Consider the following 26029-nt stretch of genomic DNA (forward strand, 5'->3'; position numbering starts at 1 on the left):
TTCCTCTACCAACATCCATACCGATCCACACCGGCGAATGGTCAGAAATACCCCGTGCCATGTGCCTGGCCTCAGAGACAAAGGAGGCGTGTGCAGCTAGGGTAAGCACATAATCAATTCTGGAGAGACTGCCATGCGCCCCAGAATGGAAAGTGTATTGCCGCTGTGTGGGATGCAGTAGTCTCCAACAATCAACCAGTCCAAGGGTATCTACAAAGTCCGGAAGCCATTTCTGAGCCCCCCCCCGAGCTCCTTGGCGGGTGTCTGTCAAGCAATCCGGAGCCTACCGCATTAAAGTCGCCACCCACCACCAACATTCCCTCTGGGAGATCCAACAAAGTCCTCTCTAAGTCCGCAAGTGTGGAAGGTTGCAGTGCAGGAGGGACATAAACCGACACCAGGACCAGCGTCCTGCCCTCCCACCTCCCCGCTACAGCCGCAAAGCGTCCCCTATCGTCAACAATAGTGGAGTCAACCTCGAAGGGCAGGGAGGACCTGACGAGTATTCCAGCCCCTCTAGACCCCGAGGAAAACCCGGAGTGTGCAACAAACTTGTAGCCTTTCCTATTGAGTGCATAGCACATGTTACCAATCAAGTGCGTCTCTTGCAATAAGACAATATCAGGGGTACATCGCTTCAGGAACTGCAGGACAATCCCACGCTTAATACGATCCCCCAAGCCATTTACATTCCAACTGAGTATTTTTAAGCCCCTACCCCCCATCCCAACATGTAAGGAGGAGACCACCCCCCCCCCCGCATGGAACCTCACTAGAGTCACAGAAGCTTGCATCCTTACGCCTTGCATAACCAAAAACAACAACAACCCCAACAACAACCCCAATCCACCCCCCACCCTGCACCCCTGCGTAAGCTCTAAAATGCCCCCCAACTTGCAGTGTGCCTGTCGCCCCATACAAAGACTAATCTACAAAAAGAACCCCAGAGGAGGAAAAAGCTCCCATACTGCCCCCGCTACCCCCAGGACTGTCACCCTCCCGGCGGAACCGGAGATCTGGTACTTAAGTCCAGGCTCATTGTTCATCGCCGCCACCGTCTGCTCCACCGGAGCGTTCCACGTTAGTCCGTCCTTGGGGCAATGTGTCCAGCCAATCTCCGACCATGTCTGGTGATTCAAAAAAGAAAGTCCGCTCTTCGAACACCACACGCAACCTGGCCGGGAAGAGCATGGCATATTTCAGTCCCATCTCTCGTAGCCTTCTCTTGACCGCCAGGAAACCTTGTCGTTGCTTCTGTACCATCTGGGTAAAGTCCGGATAGAAACTTACAGTGGTGTTCTGGAATAGCGTCGGGCCGGACACCCGTGATGCTTGCAAAATGGCATCACGGTCCCTGAAGTTAAAGATCCTGGCGACAATTGGCCTCGGAGGGGCCCCCACCTTGGGCCTCCCGCCAGGAACTCTGTGGGCCCTTTCAACAGTAAAAAACTTACTAAGGCCTTTGGGCGCCAGATGGTTCACCACCAGGTCCTCCACAAACAGGTCCACTGACTGTTCCTCCGAGTTTTCCGAGACCCCAATAATGCACACGTTATTGCGCCTTGCGCGGCCCTCGAACTCTTCCAACCGTCGGGCAAAGTGATCATTTGCAGTCCGCAAGGTACGGACTTCCAGCTGAAGGCCGGAGACGTCGCCCAGGAGGCCTGCAGTCTTGAGGTCCAAGGACTGAACCCGCTCATTAGTTTTCCCCAGGTCTGCCCGAATCAGATTGATGTCGATCGATATGGCATCCACTTTATGCGCCAGGGTCTCAAATTGTTGTCCGATAGAGGACTTCATCCCCTCGATGGCCCCCATGATATCTTGCAGGGTTGGTTCCGCGGAGGGGGGCGACACGTCCTTCGAGGCCTCCAGTGTCTGTCCCGATCCGCCCGGTGACCCCTTCTGGTGGGCATAGCGGTCCATGTTGTTAGTCTGGGTGTAGCCTCCCCGCCTGGTACTTTTGGGCTTCTGTTTTTCGGCGTCCGATTTACTCGACATCGCTATCTGCCGCGGGGACAATCTCCTTGCCCATACAGAGTAGACAACCATGCAGCCAGTGACTGGCGCTACCCACGTCCAGGCCGGGCGCGGTGGAGACAGGGAAGCGAAAGCGAAAGTGAAAGTGAGGACACCTTCCTTCCGACGACTCGCCCCTCGCGTGGCCGCTGTTGTTCAATTAGTGCACGGGCACTGTGCCAACGCAAGTCCCGGGCACCTTCCGGGGAGTAGGCCACAAACTTCCAGGCAGTACAACTTCGGTCTCCGGTGGGCGATTTCGATCCGGACAACGGCTCTCGCCTCAGCAACGGCTCCCCTCCAATATTCCGGGCATCAAAAACAGGATACTAGACAGGATATCTGCCGGAGGGAGCGAGGGTCTCGGGAGCTCTAGGCTCACGCGGCCATCTTGATCACGCGCTAAGCTCCTCCTCCCACTTTGGCAGTCTTAATACATTTGCATCTAAAGGTTTCATTCATTCAGATTAGTATAAATACTTCATCACTGTAATCCATGTTTCTTCATGTTTGCCTATGAAAGGTTGAATACATATATTCACTCATTAACACATAGATAAGCACTGGGGGAGTGTTGGCAGCTGACCTGGGAGCAACAGAAAGGGCTCACAGGAACCCCAGGTAGAAGATGAAACATAGCATTTGTTGCCAACAATTTCTGTAATTGTTAAATTGTTTTTTCTAAGTGAGATATGGAGAATGGAATGACTGTCTCGTTGCTTACATTTGTAAAATAATAAGTGACCGTGCCCAAAATTGTTCTTAGAACCCTGTCAGCAGTGTTGCAGAATGCTTGGGTTTCCGATTACCAAGGCTTTCTAGTCCTGATTTCACCTCATGTCTCTTCGTCCACCACACTACACTTCCTGCTTCTGTATTTCACTCTTAAAGGCTATTTTTAATCTGTCTTTCTCCCTTTGTCACTGTTTTTCTGTCATTCTCTTCCTATTTCCTCCGCCTTTATGAATTTCTTTCTCTTGTTCTGGGTCAAAGTCTGATGATTAAAAATAAGTGCAGTCCCCACAAATGAGTGCCGGTGGGCCCCACCTGCAACTACCGGCTCAGATGAAGTTCTGGAAAGCTCTTATACTTGACAAGGGAACGTTGTACATATAAAAGCCCAAGGGCCTCACTTAGCATTTGGTGGATGTGGGAGATCCGCAAAACATGGCAGTTATCCTGCATGCCTTCATAGAGTGTTTAGTGTCTGTAATGGACTCTAAATATGTCAGGCGGACATTCATCACTTTTTGGCACATGTCCTGCACCCTCCAACTTCTAACTAAGGCCCAAACGTTGGTCTGTGTGATCATTTGTGTTCTTTCGGTGGTGGTAAGAGGTACATCCCCTGATCAAACATATCCCATAATGCTTGAACCTCAATATATATTTCCATAATCGCTGCATTGTTTGTTTGTTTTTTTATGCAGTTCTTTCCGTGACTTTTCTTTTAAATAGATAATCTTGGTGCTGTTAATTGTCATTTTTCTGTTCAGCCTTTGTTGAGTTAACATCCTCTTAATCTGTGTCGCTTCATTCGCTCTAACTGTGACTTAATGCTGTAACATAAACACCCCCCCTTTACAGAATGGTCTCACCCCACTCCATGTTGCTGCACACTATGACAACCAGAAGGTGGCACTGCTCCTGCTTGAGAAAGGGGCGTCCCCTCATGCAACAGCCAAGGTGAGAGTTCACGTCTTCAAATGCATGGTGAAAACGTCCTCGTTTCTGCATGAGAAAATTGACTGTCACAATATCTTGTTTAGTTTTATGAAGTCATTACTATTGAGTATTTCCATCAGTATTGTGTTAAGTCATGTATTAAACCATTTGTAATTTGCATGAGGTACAAGTGTATGCATGCAACAGGCTGGTACTTACAGTCTTCTTTTACCTATCTGTATGGTTTTAAAACAAAAGTACCAAATCGTGTCTCTGGGAGTTCAAAGAAAAAGAGAACCTAAATTATGCTAAAACTTTGCAATGTAAAAGTACATATGTACGACATAGTTGAATCTCTATATTTAATAATGGAGAAAATAGGATTGGGCAGTTTCACCAACATATGTTAGTCTTAGTGTGTACCAAAAATACAACAGAACTAGATTCAATTAAGTTATCCCTTCCTTCCGAAGAGTAGACGAAGCGCGTGTAAAACGTATTTATCAACGATTTGCTCAGAGTGTGACAAATCTACATTTACCATCATCCATTTGCACACCGCTCGCCAACCTCTGTGCTCCTTCTTAATATCAGCCACACCGAGGATGCACAGCAGACTTGCATTGCGGACGTGCAGCTGGCACACTGAAGGCGTGCCAAAAGCAGGTCTGTCTCAGTCGAAGAATCCTGGTCCTCCCATTACCCACAGATACCCTCGTCACGCACCTCCATGGTCTCAACCCCAGCTGCCGCTTTCCGCACTGCTACCACACTACACAACATGGAGGGAGCATTTACAGGCTTTTCCTGTAAGCTATCCAACACCTTACACCCAACACTACCGCACCAACAGCACCCAGGAACCTACTCACTCACACTCCCACAAATAAGCCACCTGCTCCCACTCATTCAAAGCAACTACGACCCACACAACATGCCACACTTGCATGCATGCTTCTCAACACCTGCTCGCTCCCCACAGAAGCCACAGAGATATGGGACCTACTACAGGACCACGCTCTGGACCTGCTCTTCCTCACGAAAACATGGCTAAAACCAACCTCTGCACTGGACATCACTACCGCCATCCTTGCTGGCTACAAGATCGCCAGGCAAGACAGTCATCACAAGTGGCACCACCTATACAGTCACCCCAACAGGTATATTGAATACCTCATGTTAAAGATACGCATTATAGCCAACTTCTTCTTAGGCAGAACCCTTGAATACAGACCACAAGGACCTGGCATCACTTTTGCTAGAGACATCACGGACGAAGTCCCAGCACTCATCCTCAAGGCCAACACCTTCATCCTCTTCGGAGACAATTAAATTTGACCTAGATGACCCACTGACCTAAATTTTATGGCCTCAGCTTCACCCAGCACATTACCGAACCCACCTGCACCGGTGCACACCTATTGGGCACGATTGTTCCTCAAACAGCAAAATCACAGTCGACAAGCCAGCAAATATCATTTATGCTGTCGCTACCTCAATACTGTATCAGCCACTGACGCTGATACATTCATTTATTTTGCTTACATACTGCCACTCTGTAGTTATGTCTAACCAAATTAGTACCAATAGTATACGCTATGAAAACAAACTCATAAACAGTCTCTACCTCAGAAATGCATAGAGGTTTTGCCTAAGTACCGCCAGGATGTCTTTATACCTACCCCAATAGGTACCAATATTATGCACTTCTAAAACACATTATATAGTCATAAACTGTGTCTACCTCAGAAATGTATTGCTACTCATCCTTATGCCCTCTTATCTATTGCCTATGTAATGCTATTTTGCCTGTATGTCTACCTTATGTTTTATGTAAACTACATATTTTCTACCAAGTATACACTGCGAAGAGCTCTGATGCCCACGGTTCGAGCGAGCGCTATATAAAACTCTACGAATAAAATAAATACAAATAAAAACTGTGACTTGGACAGATCACACCCTTGTCAGTTTCAGCATACCCATGCTACCACAGACCTACCACTAGTGGACCAACCCGCTTCAACTGGAAAAAACATCAGAGAAGAGGACTAGTCTTCCCCCCTCTCTGGACACCGGCTCGAGCACACCAGCAATTTGCCAAAAGCCATCAAGAGCCTCAATAGCTGGATCACAGGATGTGTTGACACCCTGGCTCCCCTCAAGAGCAACCCAGTGGAAACAGCTTGACCTCAGGCTTGCTGGTATACAGTGAAACTCAGGCTGCAGAAAGCACAAATGGAGAAGAGGTCAAGATCCACCCTAAGATGCTACCACCAGCAGATACAGAATACCAAGCACACAGCAATTGTAGACCTCTTCAATGCAGGAATAAACAATCTTCTTCAACAAAATCACCTCCATTTATATGGCAACTTCGATCCTAAATCAGACCCTGTCATTGTCAAGTTCAACTTCCCATTGCAGCCGAAGAATGAGCCCTGAACTTGCAGCCCACCATCATCACCATAAAAACCTCCACTACTAGGAAGTACACCCATTCGAGAGCTCCATGTGATCAGCGAAGAAGTAACACCCATCCTCAAATTCTTTGTTGACTCAGTCACATTCCCGGGCACCTGGAAACATGCCACTGTCACGCCCCCTGCTGAAGACCCAGCTTACCAAGTCACATTCTCCAACTACAGACCTAGAACCCTCCTACCATACCAGGTCATGGTCGACATCACGTAGTCCAGATTCAAGTCCAACCACAGTACAGAAACAGTACTCATTGTCACCACAGTTGACATCTGCATGATTCTTGACAGAATACACATGGCTGCTCTCATTCTCCTGGACCTCTCTGATTAAATTTGCGGCGGTCTCACACAACAGTCCTCATCAGTCGCATGCACAAGATTGGCATCCCAGGACATGTTCACCACTTGATTTGCTCCTTTTTAACAGACAGAACACAAGCCGTCAGCCTAGCACCTCACTCCTTGAAAAGCTGCAAATTCATTTGCGGAGTGCTTCATGGTTCATCGCTCAACCCCATCCACTTCACCTCATACATGATCCCACTGGCCAACGTCATCCACACACACAACACTCACATCCTCTCCTATGCTGATGATACACAACTCATACTTTCCCTCTCAGACAACACCCTCAGCACAAGAAACAAGTTCACTGCCTTCATGACTGACTTGTCACCTGTCTCAAGCTCAACACTAACAAGACAGAAGTAGTGATCTTCAGCAATAAAACATTGCCATGGAACTCCAGCTGGTGATCGGCTGAACTCTGACAAACACCAACATCCACTTCCAGCACCTGTACCAGGAACCTTGGAATCATCATCAACAGCAAACTGGACATGACTGCACAAATCAACGTCGTCACTGCACCCTGAAGAGGCTGGGGAAGATCTTCAATGGCTCATAAGCAACAACAGAAAAACTATCACTCACTCCCTAGTCCTTTGACTACAGGAACACCCTCTATGTCGGGATCACCAAGCAACTCACCAGAAGACTACAAACCATCCAGAACTTGGCAGCCATGCTCATTCTCAATTTGTTGCACAGATCTCACATCACCCCACACCTGAGGGAGCTCTTCCGGCTCCTGATACGCAAACAAGCTGATTCCAAACTCATCACGCAGACATTCAAGGCACTATACAAATCAGGCCCCACCTACTTGAACAGTCGCAACTCCGTCCACAAACCACCCAGACGACTCCGTTCCTTAGAACACCTACTCACACACATCCCACGCATACAGAACCAGATCCGGAGGACAGACATTCTCTTACATTGCTCCTAAAGCGTGGGTTGATCTCACATCAGTGCTTCTTCCTCTCTTCTTGAAATCCGCAAGAAGCTGAAGACCTGGCTGTTCAATTACCCAACTTACCATAGGCAGGGCTAGGCACACACACCTGCTCGGTGTCAGGATACCCTTGCCGGTGGTAGTGCCCTTTGCAAATACACATAACATAAAATTGGGTGTACAGAGACATTTATTATCGTTACTTGTGGGTGAAAACCAATTGATAAGGCTCAACATGGCTTAATAAACGACACAGTGGATTCTGGCAGTACATGATGGTAAAGATGTCTATTGGAAATGTGTAAAGATTAGAAGACATCTAGGGTGCTGCAAGGGGCGTGACGAGAATCACAGTAAATATATGATTGGCAAGTCCTCCAGCAAGCAGACGGTGTTGCTATCTGCTTTGCTCTGCCTGTATTCCTAGAGATCTCTTGCTGTGCTCTACTGCGTCGACGATGCTCCCAACGCTTGGTTTCTATCGCCACCTGCAGGCAGCCAACAGATTGCAACTGAAAAAATGTTTTAGAAGAATGACGTTTACCGCAGGAGTCTTATCAAATCTATAAACTCAAATCTCTCTCCTTAGTTTAAATTCAAATTCAAATGTGTTGTTCGGATTGCACTATTCCAGATATATAAGTGATCCCACAAAGCAAACACTATGCATAACGTTAAAGCTTGCATTAAGAAAAAAGACTTCTTATCGATGCTAAATTGCTGACAACCCACCTATTACTGCAGCATTAGTCATCAAATCTTTGGATGTTTATGCCATCATTACCAGAAAACGCAGCTCGGTTCTCACTTCAAGTGCTTTAACCACTGGCTGACCTCATTCTATCCAGCGCTTCGCCTGGAAGAGGGTCGCATATCTCGGCTACATACTTATGTTGAGCGATAGGACTCCTACCAAAATTCCTGTGTTTTAATGATGGCTTCTGGGGTCCCTGTACGCTTGGGGTCTACTTTCTGAATCTCTTTCAGTGTAAATATGTTCAGTAAGTCAGTGTCCTCGTCCTCTCTATCTCTAAAATCTAGCCCATACACGACAAAATATCCGATAATTTTGACTTTTGATATAGCTCAGCATCTGTGTCCAGGGCTTCAGGACAAACATCAGTACATAAAGCAATTGCCCGTTGTAGGAAATATGCACTAAACCCAAACCTGTATTGCAAGCTTTAGTAAATGTCACCAGGAGGGAGACTTTCTGGAACAGGAAATTGATAAAAAAGCATCCACACTGGGGGCCCGATTCACAGAACTAACTTAAGACAAAATCCTAAACTTACTACCATTTTGGTATTCACAGAAGGCACTTACTCATTTTGATATTCACAGAAGGCACTTACTCATTTCGGTATTCACAGAAGTTAGGAGTCCTAACTTTAGGACTCCTAAATGCCTTCTGTGAATACCGAAAGTCTTAAAATTAGGATTTTTCTCAGTTTAGTAGTAGTATAGTTAGGACTCCTAACTTTAGGACTCCTAAATGCCTTCTGTGAATACCGAAAGTCTTAAAATTAGGATTTTTCTCAATTTAGTAGTCCTAAGTCTAAACTTAGGACTACTAAATTGAGAAAAATCAATTCGTTCTTAACTCAAGAAATACACCTTATTAAACAAAAACATATCGTGTTTAGTTAAATATAATGCTTGACTTTTCAATAAACATGTTATCACATAAATAGTACAATTTAAGGTGCCTGACTGAAAGCCTTCACATTCGATAGCTCCCATTCCACAGTTGAAAAAAACAACAGGTCCAAGACCACCTGGGACTGTATCATGAACATGAGCGCTGACTCACAGCAGGGCTTTCCACCTGTTTATAAGACATTGAAAAGTCTGAAGTGTATACACAATCTGGAAATGCTCTGACTTTGAGCATGGGTTGCAGACAACACAGCTTGGGAAGGGAGGGCAAGCACCCACTGCAGTCTGTTATCTAGCTGCGCTGTCTGCTGATCTTGCACTTTTCTGAGTTAAGCGGTTGTGTTTTTTCACAGTGCAATATCTTAAAAACTGATGTAGAGCTCTGCTCTTTGCTAGCGCAGGTATTCATGCTATGGCACTGATTTGTGACTTGGGAAATTTTTGATATCCAAAATTCATACCTCAGCACCTAATAAATTAACATCTAGACAGCATGTTCTGGCTATTGTGAGAAAAATGGCCACGTCCTCTAGACATTTTGACCATACGCTAGGACCTTTATTATTGTAAGGTGAATGTCCTAATAGGAAATATCACACAGGTTCACATTTCATGTAAGATGTTGCTTGCTTGATTTTAGAATGGTTACACCCCTCTGCACATTGCTGCCAAGAAGAACCAGATGCAGATCGCCAACACACTCCTGCATTATGGAGCCGAAACCAACATTTTAACCAAGCAGGGAGTGACACCGCTTCACCTCGCCTCCCAGGAAGGTCACGCAGATATGGTAGACCTGCTTTTGGATAAAGAAGCCAACATCCATGTGGGAACTAAGGTAACTCTTTAGATTTATTTTTTACATGTTTGTCTTTAGAAAACCGCCCTGTGTTTCCACATCCTTTAGAAACCGTGATTGAAATCATATGTAGGTGCTGTATGAAATTCCCGACAGGGCATGTGCTGTTAGAAGACACCTAAACGTTTCTAAAAAGCCACTCTATATTCAGAAGTTCAAAAAATGTTGGAGCAGAATTTTTCCAGCTTGACTTCCTGGAATGAATATCACAAACTTTACAGACTTCCTGGAATGAATATCACAAACTTTACAGACTTCCTGGAATGAATATCACAAACTTTACACATGCTCTGAACTCTGGAAAAACGGAGGGCCATGGGACATCGGAACGTACTGATGTAATTGTTGGAAAATGTCCTACTGAGATCAATTGAGCAAGTGACTAGTACATCAGCAGCATCTACTGCTAGACTACCCTATGCACAGGTGGAGTGGAGGGAGGCAAGCATAGGCAGGCATCGCCCCACCACTGTTTATGTATTCATTTCTTGGCTTCTTATTGCATTGTTCTAAGTTGGCCCGAATGTTTGCAGCTGCTTGTCGGAAATAGTTCTTGATTCAGGGTTACTTGCAGATGGCCCTAGTAAACAAGTTCTTGCAGTGGTTCTAGCAACTATACATTATTATTTTGTAGTGCAGTTACTGTACAGTTTTAGGGCAGTTTTGTAGTACATGATTACTATCACCCATACAAAAACCATGATTAACATAACAAGGTTGTGGTTTAGGTTTAGTAGTTGAGAGTTGACATAGGGTGCCTGACCTGCTTCTTTCCTCCTTCTCATTCTGATGTGCCCATTAACTACCCTTGCAAGATTATGCTTTTGTAAAAAATGTTGGTCTTGACAGTTGTTTTTCCTACAATGTGGGGTGTTGCTGCCATTTGAGGACGGAGAATGTGCCAGTTTGCATACCTTTTGCATTATACCACATTAGCATATTGTTATTGGTGGTCCCATCATAAGTGTAAAGACGTGGGTGACAGCAGAAAGCGACTCGTAGTACAAGAATGCTCAAGTTTATCTCATGATATTAAGGAAATCAGTCGCAGAATTCATGACTGGACTCTATGCAAATGTGAGAATCTGGAAGAAGATGCAGCTACTGCCCGGGTCCTCAGAAAGCAAGAAGTTACAGCTACAGCCTGGGCCCTCTGAAAGCAAGAAGATGCAGCTACTACCTGGGCCCTCAGAAGCAAGACGATGCAGCTATATCCTGGGCCCTCTGAAAGCAAGAAGATGCAGCTACAGCCTGGGCCCTCAGAAAGCAAGAAGATGCAGCTACTGCCTGGGCCCTCAAAAAGTAAGAAGATGCAGCTACTGCCCGGGCCCTCTGAAAGCAAGAAGATGCAGCTATAACCTGGGCCCTCAGAAAGCAAGAAGATGCATCTACTGCCTGGGCCCTCACAAAGTAAGAAGATGCAGCTACTGCCTGGGCCCTCAGAAAGCAAGAAGATGCAGCTACAACCTGGGCCCTCAGAAAGCAGGAAGATGCAGCTCCTGCCTGGGCCCTCAGAATGTAAGAATATGCAGCTACTGCCTGGGCCCTCAGAAAGTAAGAAGATGCATCTACAGCCTGGGCCCTCAGAAAGTAAGAAGATGCAGCTACTGCCTGGGCCCTCAGAAAGCAAGAAGATGCAGCTACAGCCTGGGCCCTCTGAAAGCAAAGAGATGCAGCTACTGTCTGGGCCCTCAGAAAGCAAGGAGATGCAGCTACAGCCTGGGCCATCTGAAAGCAAGAGGATGCAGCTACAGCCTGGGTCCTCAGAAAGCAAGAAGATGCAGCTACTGCCTCAGCCCTCAGAAAGCAAGAAGATGCAGCTACTGCCCGGGCCCTCAGAAAGTAAGAAGATGCAACTACTGCCTGGGCCCTCAGAAAGAAGGAAGATGCAGCTACTGCCTGGGCCCTCAGAAAGTAAGAAGATGCAGCTACTGCCTGGGCCCTCAGAAAGCAAGAAGATGCAGCTACTGCCTGGGCCCTCAGAAAGCAAGAAGATGCAGCTACAGCCTGGGCCCTCTGAAAGCAAGGAGATGCAGTTACTGTCTGGGCCCTCAGAAAGCAAGGAGATGCAGCTACAGCCTGGGCAATCTGAAAGCAAGAAGATGCAGTTACAGCCTGGGTCCTCAGAAAGCAAGAAGATGCAGCTACTGCCTCAGCCCTCAGAAAGCAAGAAGATGCAGCTACTGCCCGGGCCCTCAGAAAGTAAGAAGATGAAACTACTACCTGGGCCCTCAGAAAGCAGGAAGATGCAGCTACTGCCTGGGCCCTCAGAAAGTAAGAAGATGCAGCTACTGCCTGGGCCCTCAGAAAGCAAGAAGATGCAGCTACTGCCCAGGCCCTCAGAAAGCAAGAAGATGCAGCTACTGCCCGGGCCCTCGGAAAGTAAGAAGATGCGGCTACTGCCGGGTCCTCAGAAAGCAAGAAGATGCAGCTACAGCCTGGGCCCTCTGAAAGCAAGAATATGCAGCTACTGCCCATGACCTCAGAAAACAAGAAGATGCAGCTACTGCCCTGGCCCTCAGAAAGCAAGAAGATGCAGCTACTGCCTGGGCCCTCAGAAAGCAAGAAGATGCAGCTAGTGCCTGGGCCCTCAGAAAGCAAGAAGATGCAGCTAGTGCCTGGGCCCTCAGAAAGCGAGCAGCCATTTAACTGGTTCTACTCTCAGGCCCACTGAGGTGGCCTTATAACAGCAATGAAAGGAAAGTGCAGTATCAGATGTGTAATAAACTACTTGGGCCTGAATTGTATTTCTACATCACTCAGTAAAAAGAGACAAAGGACCCTTATCTCAAGTAGCAATTTGTAATGTCATATGTGTTTGGGGTCTCTATTTGTCAACATGTACATCTGTACTTTGGGTGAATTTCTGTACCAATATTTATTGCAGAAGGAGGATAACACTACAGGTGCTCTCAGTTGTACTTTGTCTTTGCATTCATTTTCAGACTGGACTGACATCCTTGCACTTGGCAGCCCAGGAGGACAGAGTGAATGTTGCAGAGATTCTGGCAAAGAATGGAGCCAACCTGGACTGCCAGACTAAGGTAAACCTAACTGATTATGCCATTACTTTGTAACTGTTCTTTGTTTCTAAAAGCACCCTGGCAAACACATGAGGACTTTTTCTTGTCTCTATTACTGTGTTAGAAAGCAACACTATGAGACACCACAATTGAAGAACACGCTGTGCCTCAGACTTGTCAGTGTGACCATTACCAAGTGTTCGGTGACTGCATTAAAAAGAGCATTCACTGTAAGGTCTCAGTAAAATATGATGTGTATATTTGAAGAATCTTAATCCATATTTCTACATAATTCTGTCATACTTTCAGAATCTCCGTACTCCAGATAATGCAATGAAGTCCTCAGTCTTAAAACACCAAAGTACTGATAGTGGACTACCACCATCTGATATCTAATTTCCTAAACCATTTCATTGGTGGTGGCAGGTCTAACCACTCGCACCAGTGCCTGTCCAGCGTTAGAGTGCAGCCGGACAACTGTGGTTCCTTCGAACTCCTAGAGTCATCATCAGCTGGCCAGGTTAATCTCCTCCATTGAATCTCCAAGAATCCATGAATTCTCGTTCTTCGGACACACCTATCGTGAAGCAAAGGATTAGTGCACTGGCAGAATAGGCTGTAAGGGATGTGGTATCCCCCCCAATGTTTAGCACCCAGTTGTAAGGAGGTCAATTCCTAGATTTGGTTCTCTCTGAAGGCCTGGGTCACTTCTGTACCAAGTTGCCCTTCTTAATTTTGATTGTACTCTACGTTGTCCTGTCCTCAGTCTCTCTAGCATATCTAGTGCTCTAAATGGGGCGACTCTCCCCAAAGGGCACTACCAATGAACACATTTCTTTCATACAAATGTGTGCATGTTCTCCAAGGCCTTCTGTTCTTTGGGCTCTTCCTTCACAATGGAATATTTGCAATATAAGCCTAAAGCCTTAGAGGAAAAGGGATTCTCTTCTTCATCACTTCGTGTAGCCATGTCACACAACAATAGAGCTCAAGACCATGTCTTCTCAGGAGAGCGACCACCATCATGGCTGGAGCAAGGGCCATGGCAGAAACTCTCTCAGATGACACAGCACCATAGTGCAAAGTGTCTGCTTTCTTCAGATCACAGGTTGTCTACTGGAGGAGGTCTCTTCCTGTACAAAAACTATGCTTGAATACTTTTCCCAATTCGTATGTGTCCTGTACAGTGCAGCACACATGCAAAGTTGGAAAATATGGAGTCTTTTAAAACTTACTTCACCGTTAGGCCTGTGTCGAGGAAGTACACATTTTTGGCTCAAATCCTTGTCTACCAATATTAGTAGATAGGGATTCTCAGCAGAACCCATGGTTGGTTGCATGTGAATGCAAGGTAGCACATAGCCCTACTTTGCGTTAATTTGGTCAACTTTCCAAAGCAAATCAGGCTCTGCCTTGGAAAGTAAATACAACCACAACACTTTGTGCCAGATTTGCATTACAAAATGAATGAAAACCCACAGCAAAGTGTTAGCGAATCTGTGCCCTACTTTCTCGAGACAAATGGGATTCACAATACTTTGCCACCATCAGTTCCTGTGGGTGTGTATAATATTATTGTATCCTAGGAATGCGCCTTTCTTTTGACAGAAAGCAAGTCTCCTTGATGAAACTAAGCAAACAAAGAAGAAACAAAATATGCTGCTCATCAAGTCTCAGCCAGCGACAAACGTGCCTGAAATAAGCACTAATATACAGGGATTTTAAAATCCAGAATTGTATGTAAAAACAACAAAACTGCAACTATGTTTCCTTTGGCGTATGAGCTATCTATTTTGGGACTATGAAAAGAGACAAATAAATAAGTTCCACGTTTGTAAAGTGCAAACTTGTCACCCCTAAGGGTATCCAGGCGCTGGGGGGCCGTCGGGAAGGTTAAGTGAGCTATTGCCCAGAGTCACCTGACACTGAGCTGAGCCTCCGCCGACGCCAGGGATCGAACCGTGAGCCCGAGTCAGTCTCTCTGGTCACTGTGCCACATCTAGGCAAAAGTTAATTATTTAGAGTCTGTTGTCTCTACGTCTATTTAGCAAATAGTACCTAGAGTGCCCATGTTTATGAACTATGGATAGAGATTCATTGTACAGCTAAAAATGTTTGTTGGAGAGGAAGCCCACGCGCCATTGCCTTGCAGCCGGACCCTTTCACCTTCTCTGCTCTCACAGCTCTCCTCAGAAAAGGCTTGGCTCCCTCACAAAGCTGGCACACTCCCCGGTTTGAGGACATAGCCCCTGTGGTTTCATTGAAATGGTGCAAAGGGGGCGTAACCTTGTTGAAGGAGGGAACTGAAGCAAGTTTGATGAAAAATGAACAGCGTTGTGTTATAGAAGAGCATTTAGCATCCCCGTGGTTTGGCAGCAGAGTGGATCAGTTCAGTGCCAGCAGAGTTGCTTTGAATTAGTTTCAAAATATCTGAAACTCCATCTGCGGTGGGATGGGGGGGGGCGTGGTAGAGGAACAAGGAGTCAAGCAAGAGGATTGAAGTGTGTGGGAAACGACACCTAAAAGCACAATTATGCTGAATTGAAGGGTTCAAGCAATGCCACTTTTTTCACTGATTCCCATGTACTCGATGGTCACTTCAGTTCCCCTTAGAAAACTATGCAAATGGAAGGAACACTGGATGCACAAAAGACACATGTTTGTACCATAGTAGAAACAGCTGCTAGCTGGCTGCTGGCTTCAGTAGGACGCAAATAGTAGACATATGCCAGGGGCGCAACAGAGGCACCTGCAGCTCTCGCGGTATGGGGCCCCCCCCCCACACCGTGTACCTCAAAAGGGGCCTCTGTGGGCTGGCCAGCTGCAAACATATAAAACACTCAGAAGCAGCAAGGCAGTTAGGGAATGGGTTATGGGGGTTCCCACAACTTACCTTGCAAGGGGACCCCCTGGGGTTTTCTTACGCCACTCACATATGCCTCCGCTCCCACTGGGCCACATACCTGTGGCATGGTTCTGACGCAAGGTGATACAAGGGTACAATTTAATAATAGTGGTGCCACATGAGAAGTTTTTAAATAGTAATATTTGAGCAGGAGCTGTAAAATCCATGCATGACTTAAAATGGCAGTGCAAACATACGTTAGACTTGCTATTCAGGCTCTTGGTGAGAGTGTCAGGAAATGTTCATGATGGAATCGGGGTGGCTGGAGAGAGCCATAGGTTTACTTAACACCCCTAGTTTTGGTATATGGTATATGAAGTTCTGTTCACCATAAACATGTACACTTTGCATGGGTGCCTTTGCCCCCTTGCAGCTTTGTCTAGAGAGGCATGGTGTGCAAATTATTGATGGACTGGGATGCGCCCCGTGTAATTACCTGTGGCTGAGATTAATTCAAGCATTCACCCATTTTTTTTGTATACTTCAGTGTGATGCCTTGAGTCAATCTTCACCTTGTGTGCTTCTAATGCATGTCTTATTTGTAAATATAGGAAGAACTGGGGTCTGTGTAACTCATATTATTCTACCAGTTCATCAAAGGACAAGCAAATAATTCTGTGACCAGACATCGCCCAATTTAGAAATTCCCAGTCTTGTCCTGTTCTTAAATCCCTGCAGCCATGTCTCAACCACAGCAGTGTTTCTTTATTAAGTGTCTTATTCTACCCTATTTATTTCAGTGGCCCTCGACAACTTTCTATTGATATCCCTGTCACTGCAGGGGACAAGAACCTGGTGTTGTGTAGCCAGGACCACAGGGTTGTCATGTCAAAAGTTGCCTATTGTAATTGTGTGGCAGGTTCATCCTTATCCCCAAATATCCAAACATGAGCAAGTTAGCAGCCCAGTAATATAACCTTAGATCCACTGCCCGAACCCTCCCCGCCCCCATAATATGGAGTCTGTATACATTTCTTGTGAGATACTCTGAGGAGCCCCTCTAAATACATAATTATTGATACCAGATTCCACAAGCCAATTTAGGGCAATCCTGCATGGGTAGTTTGGAAGGATGTACCACATCTGTGGCAAGGCAATCCATCTTAAAAAGGGCAATATGCCCCTGCAAGTTTAAAGGTAGTGTGCTCCAGTGTATCATGTGCCCCCTGATCTTGTGTGCAATGGACACAACTTTCTTGTTCCCACTTATCTCTGGGTCACTGGAGACGTACATACCTATGTATTTAAAGGATCCCTGTTTACATCCGTAAGTGGGAGTTCCTGGGGGTAACAGTGGAAGGTTCCCCACCAAGAGGATAACAGCTGATTTCCCCCAGTTTACCCAGAGCTCAGACGCATCCCCATAAATCTCAAGGATTTGGCTTAACCTCCCTGTTTTCAAGGCATATGGGTTTTGATCATAGTCAGTAGTAAGGCATAATGCGCACCCACAAGTAGGTAAAAAAGGCCAAATTATGTATGTTCCCATCCTTTCTGAGAGTATTAGTCTTGCAAATCTGGGAACATTTATCTTTGTTACTGTGAGCCAGGTGAACCTAATTCAAATGGTGATTGTACCCAAGGTGCTTTATCTTTTTAGGTCTCCTTCCTTGCCAAATGTAATTTAGATTTGCATATTTGGAGCTGGAGGAAGCCACGCCCAAGTGCTTTTTTTTACTATTCCCGCTAGCTATGAAAAGGTATGCTCTGCCACACATTCAGCTCTTTCACTGAAACACTTTAGAGTGAACGGTTATGCTTCTCATACATCAAATGTCACCAATTTCCTAATTCATTGTTATTTTTTACATTTGGATGATTCCTTTTTCCTTTAAGATTTAAGTTCCCTGAACCATCCTAAACCAATTAGATTTAAGATTTTGTTAATCTTCTGCTACATTTATTGGGCATCCAATGATACCTAAAAAGCCCAAATGCCACAATGGGGGGCTTCTCTGGAGGAATTCATAATTTTCTGGCTTATTTATTTGAAAAGGTTAATCAAAGCTGGTGTCAACAGAACCTCCAATTCGTTTCTCAGCTCCATGAATTCTTTCACAGTCAATAGCTAAGAGATCAGGGGGCCTCGATAAAATTATCGCCACTTTAGCGTCTGTTTTGGGGCAATAAGCGGCGATAATTTCATCGCCCTATCAGCAAAGACACGCTAGCGCGTGTTTCAATGCCTTTGCGCCCGTTTCCCCAACGCCCATCTTTGCATCACTAATGAGATGCGAAGTGGGCGTTCCTCCCCAAAAGAACATGAGAAATGTCGCTAACAGACATTTCTCCTATCAGCAAGCTGCACGTTAACCTGCGTAGCGATAAGAAAAGTAGCGATAACCGCGGTTATCGCTACTTTCCTTACGCCTGCTTTCAGTCTGACTTAGCCATTAGACCCAATGGAAGGTGGATGTAATGGCTAAGTCTGCCCTGCCCTATCATCAAGCTATCGCCAAACGTTGTGCGATTATCGCTGGATTTCCAGTGATAATCACACATTTGGCAGCTTGCGCTTGGAATTTTATCGGTTTGGAGATAAGCGTCGCTGATAGCGCGCTATCTCAGCGATAAAATCCAGCGATAGCCGGCGATAATTATCCTCGGGCTAAACGCGCTTAGCGATAATTATCGCCGGCCCTTGCTGATATGCCCCTTCTTTACTAAGAGACTGATTTAGAGTTTGATAAACAGGGTGCTCCATCGCAAAAGTGGCAGAATAGCCTGTCTGCGAAACCTTTGGTCCACCAGCATGTCCGACAGACAAATCTAAATTTGGCAGGCAGAGGTCCCTTATAATGGCAGATGACAATATCCAGATGGAGTAAACGCCGTTCGCCAAACTCTAAATCAGCCCTAAGTCTCAAGCCAGATAGGATTCCAGGTTGCTTGTTTGACTCCTGCCTGGATGAAGCACTTTCTTGGAATCTCTTCTTGATCATGTATTTATAATCTTCAGTGAATGATCTGGGAGATTGTGTGGTACAAGTATCCCAGTGGTTGTACATCTGTGCACCACTTAATTCTTTCTTGTAATCCTTCAGGTAGCTTCACACACTTGCTGTCATCTCCAAGTATAAGCTCTAGTATTACCACTTCCTATATTTCATTATATTACCTCACAGAAAATACAACATTGGCATACCAGTGCTCAGGCCCAATGGGCTGCCCATGATGTGACTAGTTTTTGGCTGATGGTGCACATATGTTTGCATTATGCCCTAACTTAAGATGTCTCTTCTATGGTATCTTTACATTGATTTCTACTGAAAGAAAGGTTAGCATCTCCTTCAATGCCAAGTCCAATGTGGTGCCTGCATGCCAGGCAGTCACCAAGGATTTAATTTGAATTGGGATTTTAGCTGCACACTTCATCATCGCTCACAGTTGGAAGGATCATAACTACTCAGCCCCTTGCAAGTGGTAGTATAAATTTATGATTCATGAAGCGGAAATTTAAACAAGCAAAAATCTCCCTGATGGGCCTGAAGCTGTTGCCTAGAATGTGGGGGTAATTTATTTGTTTTGCTATTTGGGACCACAAGTCTTTCCTTGTTGGCTCCCTACAGGACAAAAAGTATTTCAGAATGTTTGCCCGAAATACATCAGACATTCTTAGGTATTTTTAATAGGCCCTGTGTCCGTCAGGTTGTTGATCGAAGGTTTGCATTAGTGGACCCAGCAGAGATGCTGCTGGCTGATCATGGCAGACGGGGAATTCATCTCTTTTGTGTCTGACTATCCTGTCTTCAAAACTTTATATAAGGTCCTGCATTTGTTTTAGTCACCTTCAATATTGATTATACCTCAAATTGAGTTAGACAGTTTGGATTTAAGAACCCCAAATCTGTACTTTAATTTAATGTTCCACTTAAAACTGGATTCCACCATTTGATTACTTCTCTCTGACACACAGTTCTCCTGGGCACATTTTGTTTGCGTGGTGATACAGGGACATTCCCACTAATACCATCATAATACCCCATGATTTTTGATTTTTGAACTCCCCTAACCATGTTATCTAGATATTCAGGCCCAATATTAAGCCAACATTTGGGCTTTTCTCTGTTCTACGTAGATTAAGATGTCCATGAGCCGTACACTGACGGCAGAGAATATAACTGTTTCTGCAGCTTTACTGGGAAGATATTCTTAATGGTAGTCTCAAACAATTCTCAATATATTACCAAAAATTATCCATCATTTCATGACTCCGGTGTTAAAATCGATGGAAGGGGTTGAATCAGATTGAAGCATAATGAAGAATTTGGGAGTATTTTCAGATTTAGCAGGTTAAAAAAACATATCCTGTTTTTCCCACTGAGTTTTAGGCAGCTGGTAGCCACCCCATGCAAATTAACTGCAGCAGCACTTCACAGCTGAGGATATGGGGAATTGGGAGAAAATGAGAAATAACTAACGACTATAAAAAAACATTGTATCCACCAGTAAATTTGATTTCGAACGTATTGCCATTTTGTCACTGTTTAAGGAGTCCCATTTGCACAAGTATATATTAGACTTTTAGTAGCTCAAATGGGAGATTTCCATTTTAAAATTACTCCCAATACTTGGAAAGTCCTTAAGAATCTGTTAGCGGTTCCATTACTACTGTAGTTGAAGTTCCTTTTAACTGAGCCAGGAATGCAGAAGTGTAATTTAGGAGTGTGTGAAGTTTTTGTTCTGTGTGTGAAGTCTCATACCCATCCTGAATATTTGCCTAGCTTTCTGCTTTTCCTAAATGTATGCCCTAGCAAACAATATTTAATCGCATGTGCTAGTTGGAGCTGAAAATTGTCGTTTTCTTATCAGTTAACTTTAAAACTTTTTGCCTATGAATTTTGAAATAGGATAGGTGCTGTTTCACTTTTCTTTTCGCGAACATACTTTTAAGAGTGAACCAGAGAACTGATTTAATGCGAAAACGCCTAAAGCAGGAATCTTTGTGAATTATGGGTAGTAATCAAAGGGTTCGAAAGATTTAAGGAATGGTCGTAAGAGAAATACTGCAGCTTCTCACACTCCTGGTATGATGCTCTTCCTCCGCCACTAAGGGCCTCATTCCTCAAGCCCCTTTGGTCTTGATGGGGTTGGTTACTGACCCTACTAGAATTATAAGATTCATGGTCAGGAGATTTTTCATACCTCGCCTGCTCACAGCAGGCGAAATGTCAGATTGAAAAAAAGCATCGAAAGAGTTAACAAAGTGCAGGAACTAGTGGGGAAGTGCCAACTGTACGCGTCATCCAGAGTAATTCTACCATCCCATGATTGCTGATGCCATGGCATATGGGTGAATCCAGGGTGCAGGAGTTGCTGCCCCATTGCTGGGCCGTGTATATAAGGCCCCTGAGTCCTTCTGTAGTGTTCATAAATCAACATCTCTCTTGATTCCTGCCCCCCAAGCATGACCAGACCTATACATACTTTTGTGGTGTTTCCAACAACGTGCTTCAGGCCGTGGCTGTATTATGATGCACGTGCATCACAAAAGGAATGAGTGATCCATGTTTTCTGCAGCTGTGACACACATTGATTGTCTCGGTTGGCCCTCTAGCACTGCCAGAAAGTCACGGTGTTGCATGAGATGCATACTGAAAGGGTCACGTGTGTAGGTTCTCGTGACTGCCTGCACTATGCACTTACAGGGCGCGTGACCTGAGCCTCCTAATCCAGATACTGTAAGTTGCCTGCCCAGAGTTGGTTTCTGCACTACGACTCTGTAGAGCTCTCCACTTTCCTCCCGAGTTATGTAACGGCCGAGTTGTTGCACTCTCCTCCCAGGCCAGGCGTGTGCTTGGGATATGTTACCAATTAGTCTTTAAACCCCGTGTCATTTCATTTGGCTCAGTGCGCACCATTTAAATATAGTAAATAATGTGTTTGGCTGAAAAGTCATGCGGTATCGCCAGATGTTTATTCTCGAGGCTTATAGCTACGAATGTCCCAGGCTGACTCGATCTGATGCGAGCTCGTTTGTAGCAGATCATGCCAGAAGTGCAGATGTGGGGTTGTATGAAAGGGGTTATGCACAGCAGCAGGAAGAATGGGTGGGTAGATAGATAAATGGATGAATGGTGGGATGGGTGGATGGATAGATGTTTGGATGGATCAGAAGAGGATAGAAGGATGGATGGGTAAAGGGTGGGTGAGTGGAATGATGATGTGTGAGTGGGGGATAGATAGTAGATGTCTGGGTAGCATATGGTTAATTCGCTGTACAATGTATGGGTGTATGGATGGATGAGTCGGTTGGATGGATGGGTTGGATGGATTGATGGGTGGGTTGATAGAGGGATGGATGAGTGGATGGATGGATGGGTAGGATGGGTGGATGTGTGGGTGGGTGGATGGATGGATGATTCATTCATGCATGTTCGCTCTCTATGGAACCTTTAGATTGAATATCAGCAGCTCTGCTTTCCCTGCCAGTAGTGCGACCGATTGAATCAATCAAATGGCCATCTACCCAAACAATTAGCTACACACATCTGTCCCCTCTGCATAACATCATATCAGACAGAGCAGTCCCCTGACATATCAGCTGGCCGGTGTCTTGGAGGCCTAAGATCCCAGAACTTCCATGGTCCCATCTTTTCAAACTATAGCTAGAGGGATGGATGATTGATTGATGGTGGGTTGGGTGGCTTGATTGGTGGGTGTAGGGATGAATAGATGGATGGATGTTTTTTAATGGACTTTGTATCCCAGCAGCTTTAACTCCTTTGCAAGTGGCCCGACAGTCTAGAGCAGCGGTTCTTGACCTTTTGACTTCTGTGGACCCCCACTGAATCATTACTGGAATTCGGGGATCTCCACGGACTCATTGTTGAAAGCCGGGGAAACATAGCGTAAGCAGTTTCTATGATTTGGATCTCAAAACAATACACAACAGTGCAAAAACAAGTATACACCAAACAAATGCTCAACTAATGAAGTGTGTGTACTTCATAACTAAATATAGAAAAAGTTTTCACATGTTCAATGTTTCTTCCCTATTTGTATAAACTTTATTCATTGTAATTAATTTCTTTTTATATTTAATTTTGTAAAACAGACACAGACCCCTAAGTAGGCCCCGTGGAGCTCCCCTCAGACCACGGGTTAAGAACCACAGATCTAGAAGAGTAATGAAATGACCAACTATCAAAACAATCAATGGCACCTTTCTTTTCAAATCGCCGAATGGGTACCAGACAGAGCCGCTGCCAAAGGTGTCAATTGTCCCTTACTTAAAGATAGCTTCAAATCCCTGTACGATCAAAGCTCAACCTCTGAAGCTCTTCAGCCCCACTGATGATACGAATCATTAAAGCCACCAAGCCCACTGACCTTCCAGTGGCTCCCACAACCATCTTTCCTGCATCTTGATTAACACAAGATCCTACATTGTATTTGTTTTAGCTATAAAAAGCCATACAAATTGAACTAATATACAAGTTTAAACATTAGCAAATAAAAAGAAGAGTGTTTAAGAAGTCCATTGCTAGGAATTTAGCGTACTCAAAAACATTAATATATACCAAGATTGCACAACCTAAAAATATTAGACAGGCTTGGTAGATTTCCTGACCGGGAAGATATACAGAGCAACCAGCTGAAAGAAGGCTTCTGAGTCTGTGTAGAAACACAAGGACATTGTCCCCCGGCATCGCCTTATGTCGTGTTTTATGAACAGAGGACGAAGGATATGCAGGGTATGAGAGCAGAGGAGCATGCAGTGTAGTACAGTCGCTTGGCCTCCTGCTCTACAGTTATAGAAACCTGTGCAGCATTTGTTGTTATTCCATCTTTTAGTATATGCCATGGCTGGCAAGACTCCAAGTCTAAATGTAATACAATGCCCCCTATTTGTTCTTCAGGGAACAGACAGTTCAGATATTGCTCATAAGAAATCTATGATTTGATACCTAAGTGAAGCGTTAAGGGCGGCCTCCCTTACTGGGTTGGATAGACTTGACATAATGCAGATGATGCTTTTTGATTGTCTTCATCCTCATTCTGGTCATTGAGCCTGGATTCTACCAGTACTCCGGCATCCTACTTCTCTAAGCCTTGTGGCTATATGATCCAGCCAGTGCAATTTTGTAGAGCCTTTAATATGGAGGATATCCAAGAGTGCTTTTTGCCACTTTGCTAGGTTCCGGTTTGTTTACAGCCCGACCCCGTACATGATCAGTTTGATGGAGGTCTGGGTCTCGATGCTATGGGGGCCCAGTTCATCTCCTAAGTCCCCAACTGGTGTGCCAGGGACAAGATGTAGGAGATGTTGCAAGAATCTATTCCCTGCCTATTGTAGACCTTTGACCATCCTTAAATCCCCACAACTCGGCTCTGTATCAGTCAATGGCCATTGTTTTTATTTTACAGGTACTGATGGCGGGCTTCACTGATCTCCTGCTTACAAAATGCACAATTGTACCTGTACTTTGACACATAGATGTCTCACTTTTTGCTGTTTCATCGGCCCAAGTCAACTTGTTGACAAAGCCGATTCCAAAGTAATCAAAGAATTTCCAGGTAGGCTCCACAGACTTTGAAAGTCGTTTTTAGCTTTTGCGTCATGTTCAGAGTCATACATTTTCTTTTCTTGGTGCTGACAGTTACATTTTTGAAGTTACAGTAGTTTTCAAAACGCTGGATTAGTAGGTTCATATGCAAAAAAGAACTATTGATGGACAGAATGCAGAACAATGTCATATTTTCACCCCAGTACAGAGATCTGGGCCTAAATCCAACGTTTTTTTGCTCCCCATGCCATTTCAGTTTGGACCCAGCCATATGCAAATCAGTCTTGACCCTGTGCCTCATGGGAACAGTTCAGCCCGAACTGCCAGGCCAGGTCCTCCCTGGACTGGAACCAAGCATCCTAGGACCGGTTTCGGGGTTTCACCCCTCTTCAGCCAGGATAGCTTGATTCCAGTGGCATGGAGAGCACGGGACTGACGTCTGAGCATACCCGTTCTACTCGGGTGACAAATGCAAAGACAACAGTTGATGGACAGAATGCAGAACAATGTCATACATTCACCCCAGTACAGAGATCTGGGCCTAAATCCATCGTTTTTTTGCTCACCATGCCATTCCAGTTTGGACCCAGCCATATGCAAATCAGTCTTCACCCTGTGCCCTATGGAAACAGTCCAGCCCGAACTGCCAGGCCAGGTCCTCCCTGGACTGGAAACAAGCATCCTAGGACCGGTTTCGGGGTTTCACCCCTCTTCAGCCAGGATAGCTTGATTCCAGTGGCATGGAGAGCAGGGGACCCAAGTCTGGGCATACCCTTCCCACTCGGGGTGACAAATGCAAAAAAGAACTATTGATGGACAGAATGCAGAACAATGTCATACATTCACCCCAGTACAGAGATCTGGGCCTAAATCCATCGTTTTTTTCTCACCATGCCATTTCAGTTTGGACCCAGCCATATGCAAATCAGTCCTTAGGTTCATAGACAACTCGATCTGTGACAGGACAGTGTAAGTAAATTTTCACCTCACAGCTTTGGGACACCCAGGTTCATGCCAATGAGCCATTTGTCAATGTTGCTGATGTAGAAATGAAACCACATCGGCACGAGGATGCATCCTTGCCATACTTCTAGTTCTGTGTTGGACTCAGGGTACTCTTTCCTCTAGGGCCATATGTCACCCTGGCAGTAGTCCCCTGGTACCGCTGCTGTAACGTGGTTGTTACATTTTCAGGTGCCTCATTTGCTCTTAGTGTTGTCTGTCAGCAGAGTCAAAGGCCATCTTTAAGTCTATAAAGGCCGTATCTAGAGGGCCTTTTTCATTACTGTATGTTTAATATATGTGCAATGCATCCCCATGGCCTGATTTACGGTTCCCCTTTCCTTTAAAACTGCTTGAAGATTTTACAATATCTCATTTTAATTTGCCCAATTCTGGAGATGATTTAGGAGTAGTTTACCTTAGTTTTGTTCATATCTGTCCAACAAGGAAATTGGTCTGTAGTCAGCCAGGTCGTTGGGAGGTCCTTTTTTGTGGATGGGCATTATGGATACTGTTCTCCAGGAAACTGGTACTTCTTTGTTTGTCCAGATGCACTCTTCAGGACTGTGGCACAGGTTGGTAGATCATTACGGAAGGCCTCTGAAGG

At 45.2% G+C, this 26029-nt stretch overlaps 1 protein-coding gene across 15 annotated transcripts in view; it reads left to right on the forward strand.

Moving 5' to 3' along the window:
* Nucleotides 1–26029, forward strand: part of ANK2 (ankyrin 2) — a 1556458-nt gene that overhangs the window by 1167160 nt on the left and 363269 nt on the right. For all 15 annotated transcript variants that reach the window (XM_085641446.1, XM_085641452.1, XM_085641444.1 and 12 more), the window contains 3 exons: nucleotides 3607–3705; nucleotides 9764–9961; nucleotides 12928–13026. In XM_085641446.1, the coding sequence (XP_085497572.1) occupies nucleotides 3607–3705; nucleotides 9764–9961; nucleotides 12928–13026 (396 nt within the window). The remainder of the gene's footprint in view (nucleotides 1–3606; nucleotides 3706–9763; nucleotides 9962–12927; nucleotides 13027–26029) is intronic.

This window comes from Triturus cristatus, chromosome 2_2 (assembly GCF_964204655.1).
Source record: "Triturus cristatus chromosome 2_2, aTriCri1.1, whole genome shotgun sequence".
Taxonomy (NCBI): Eukaryota; Metazoa; Chordata; class Amphibia; order Caudata; family Salamandridae; genus Triturus; species Triturus cristatus.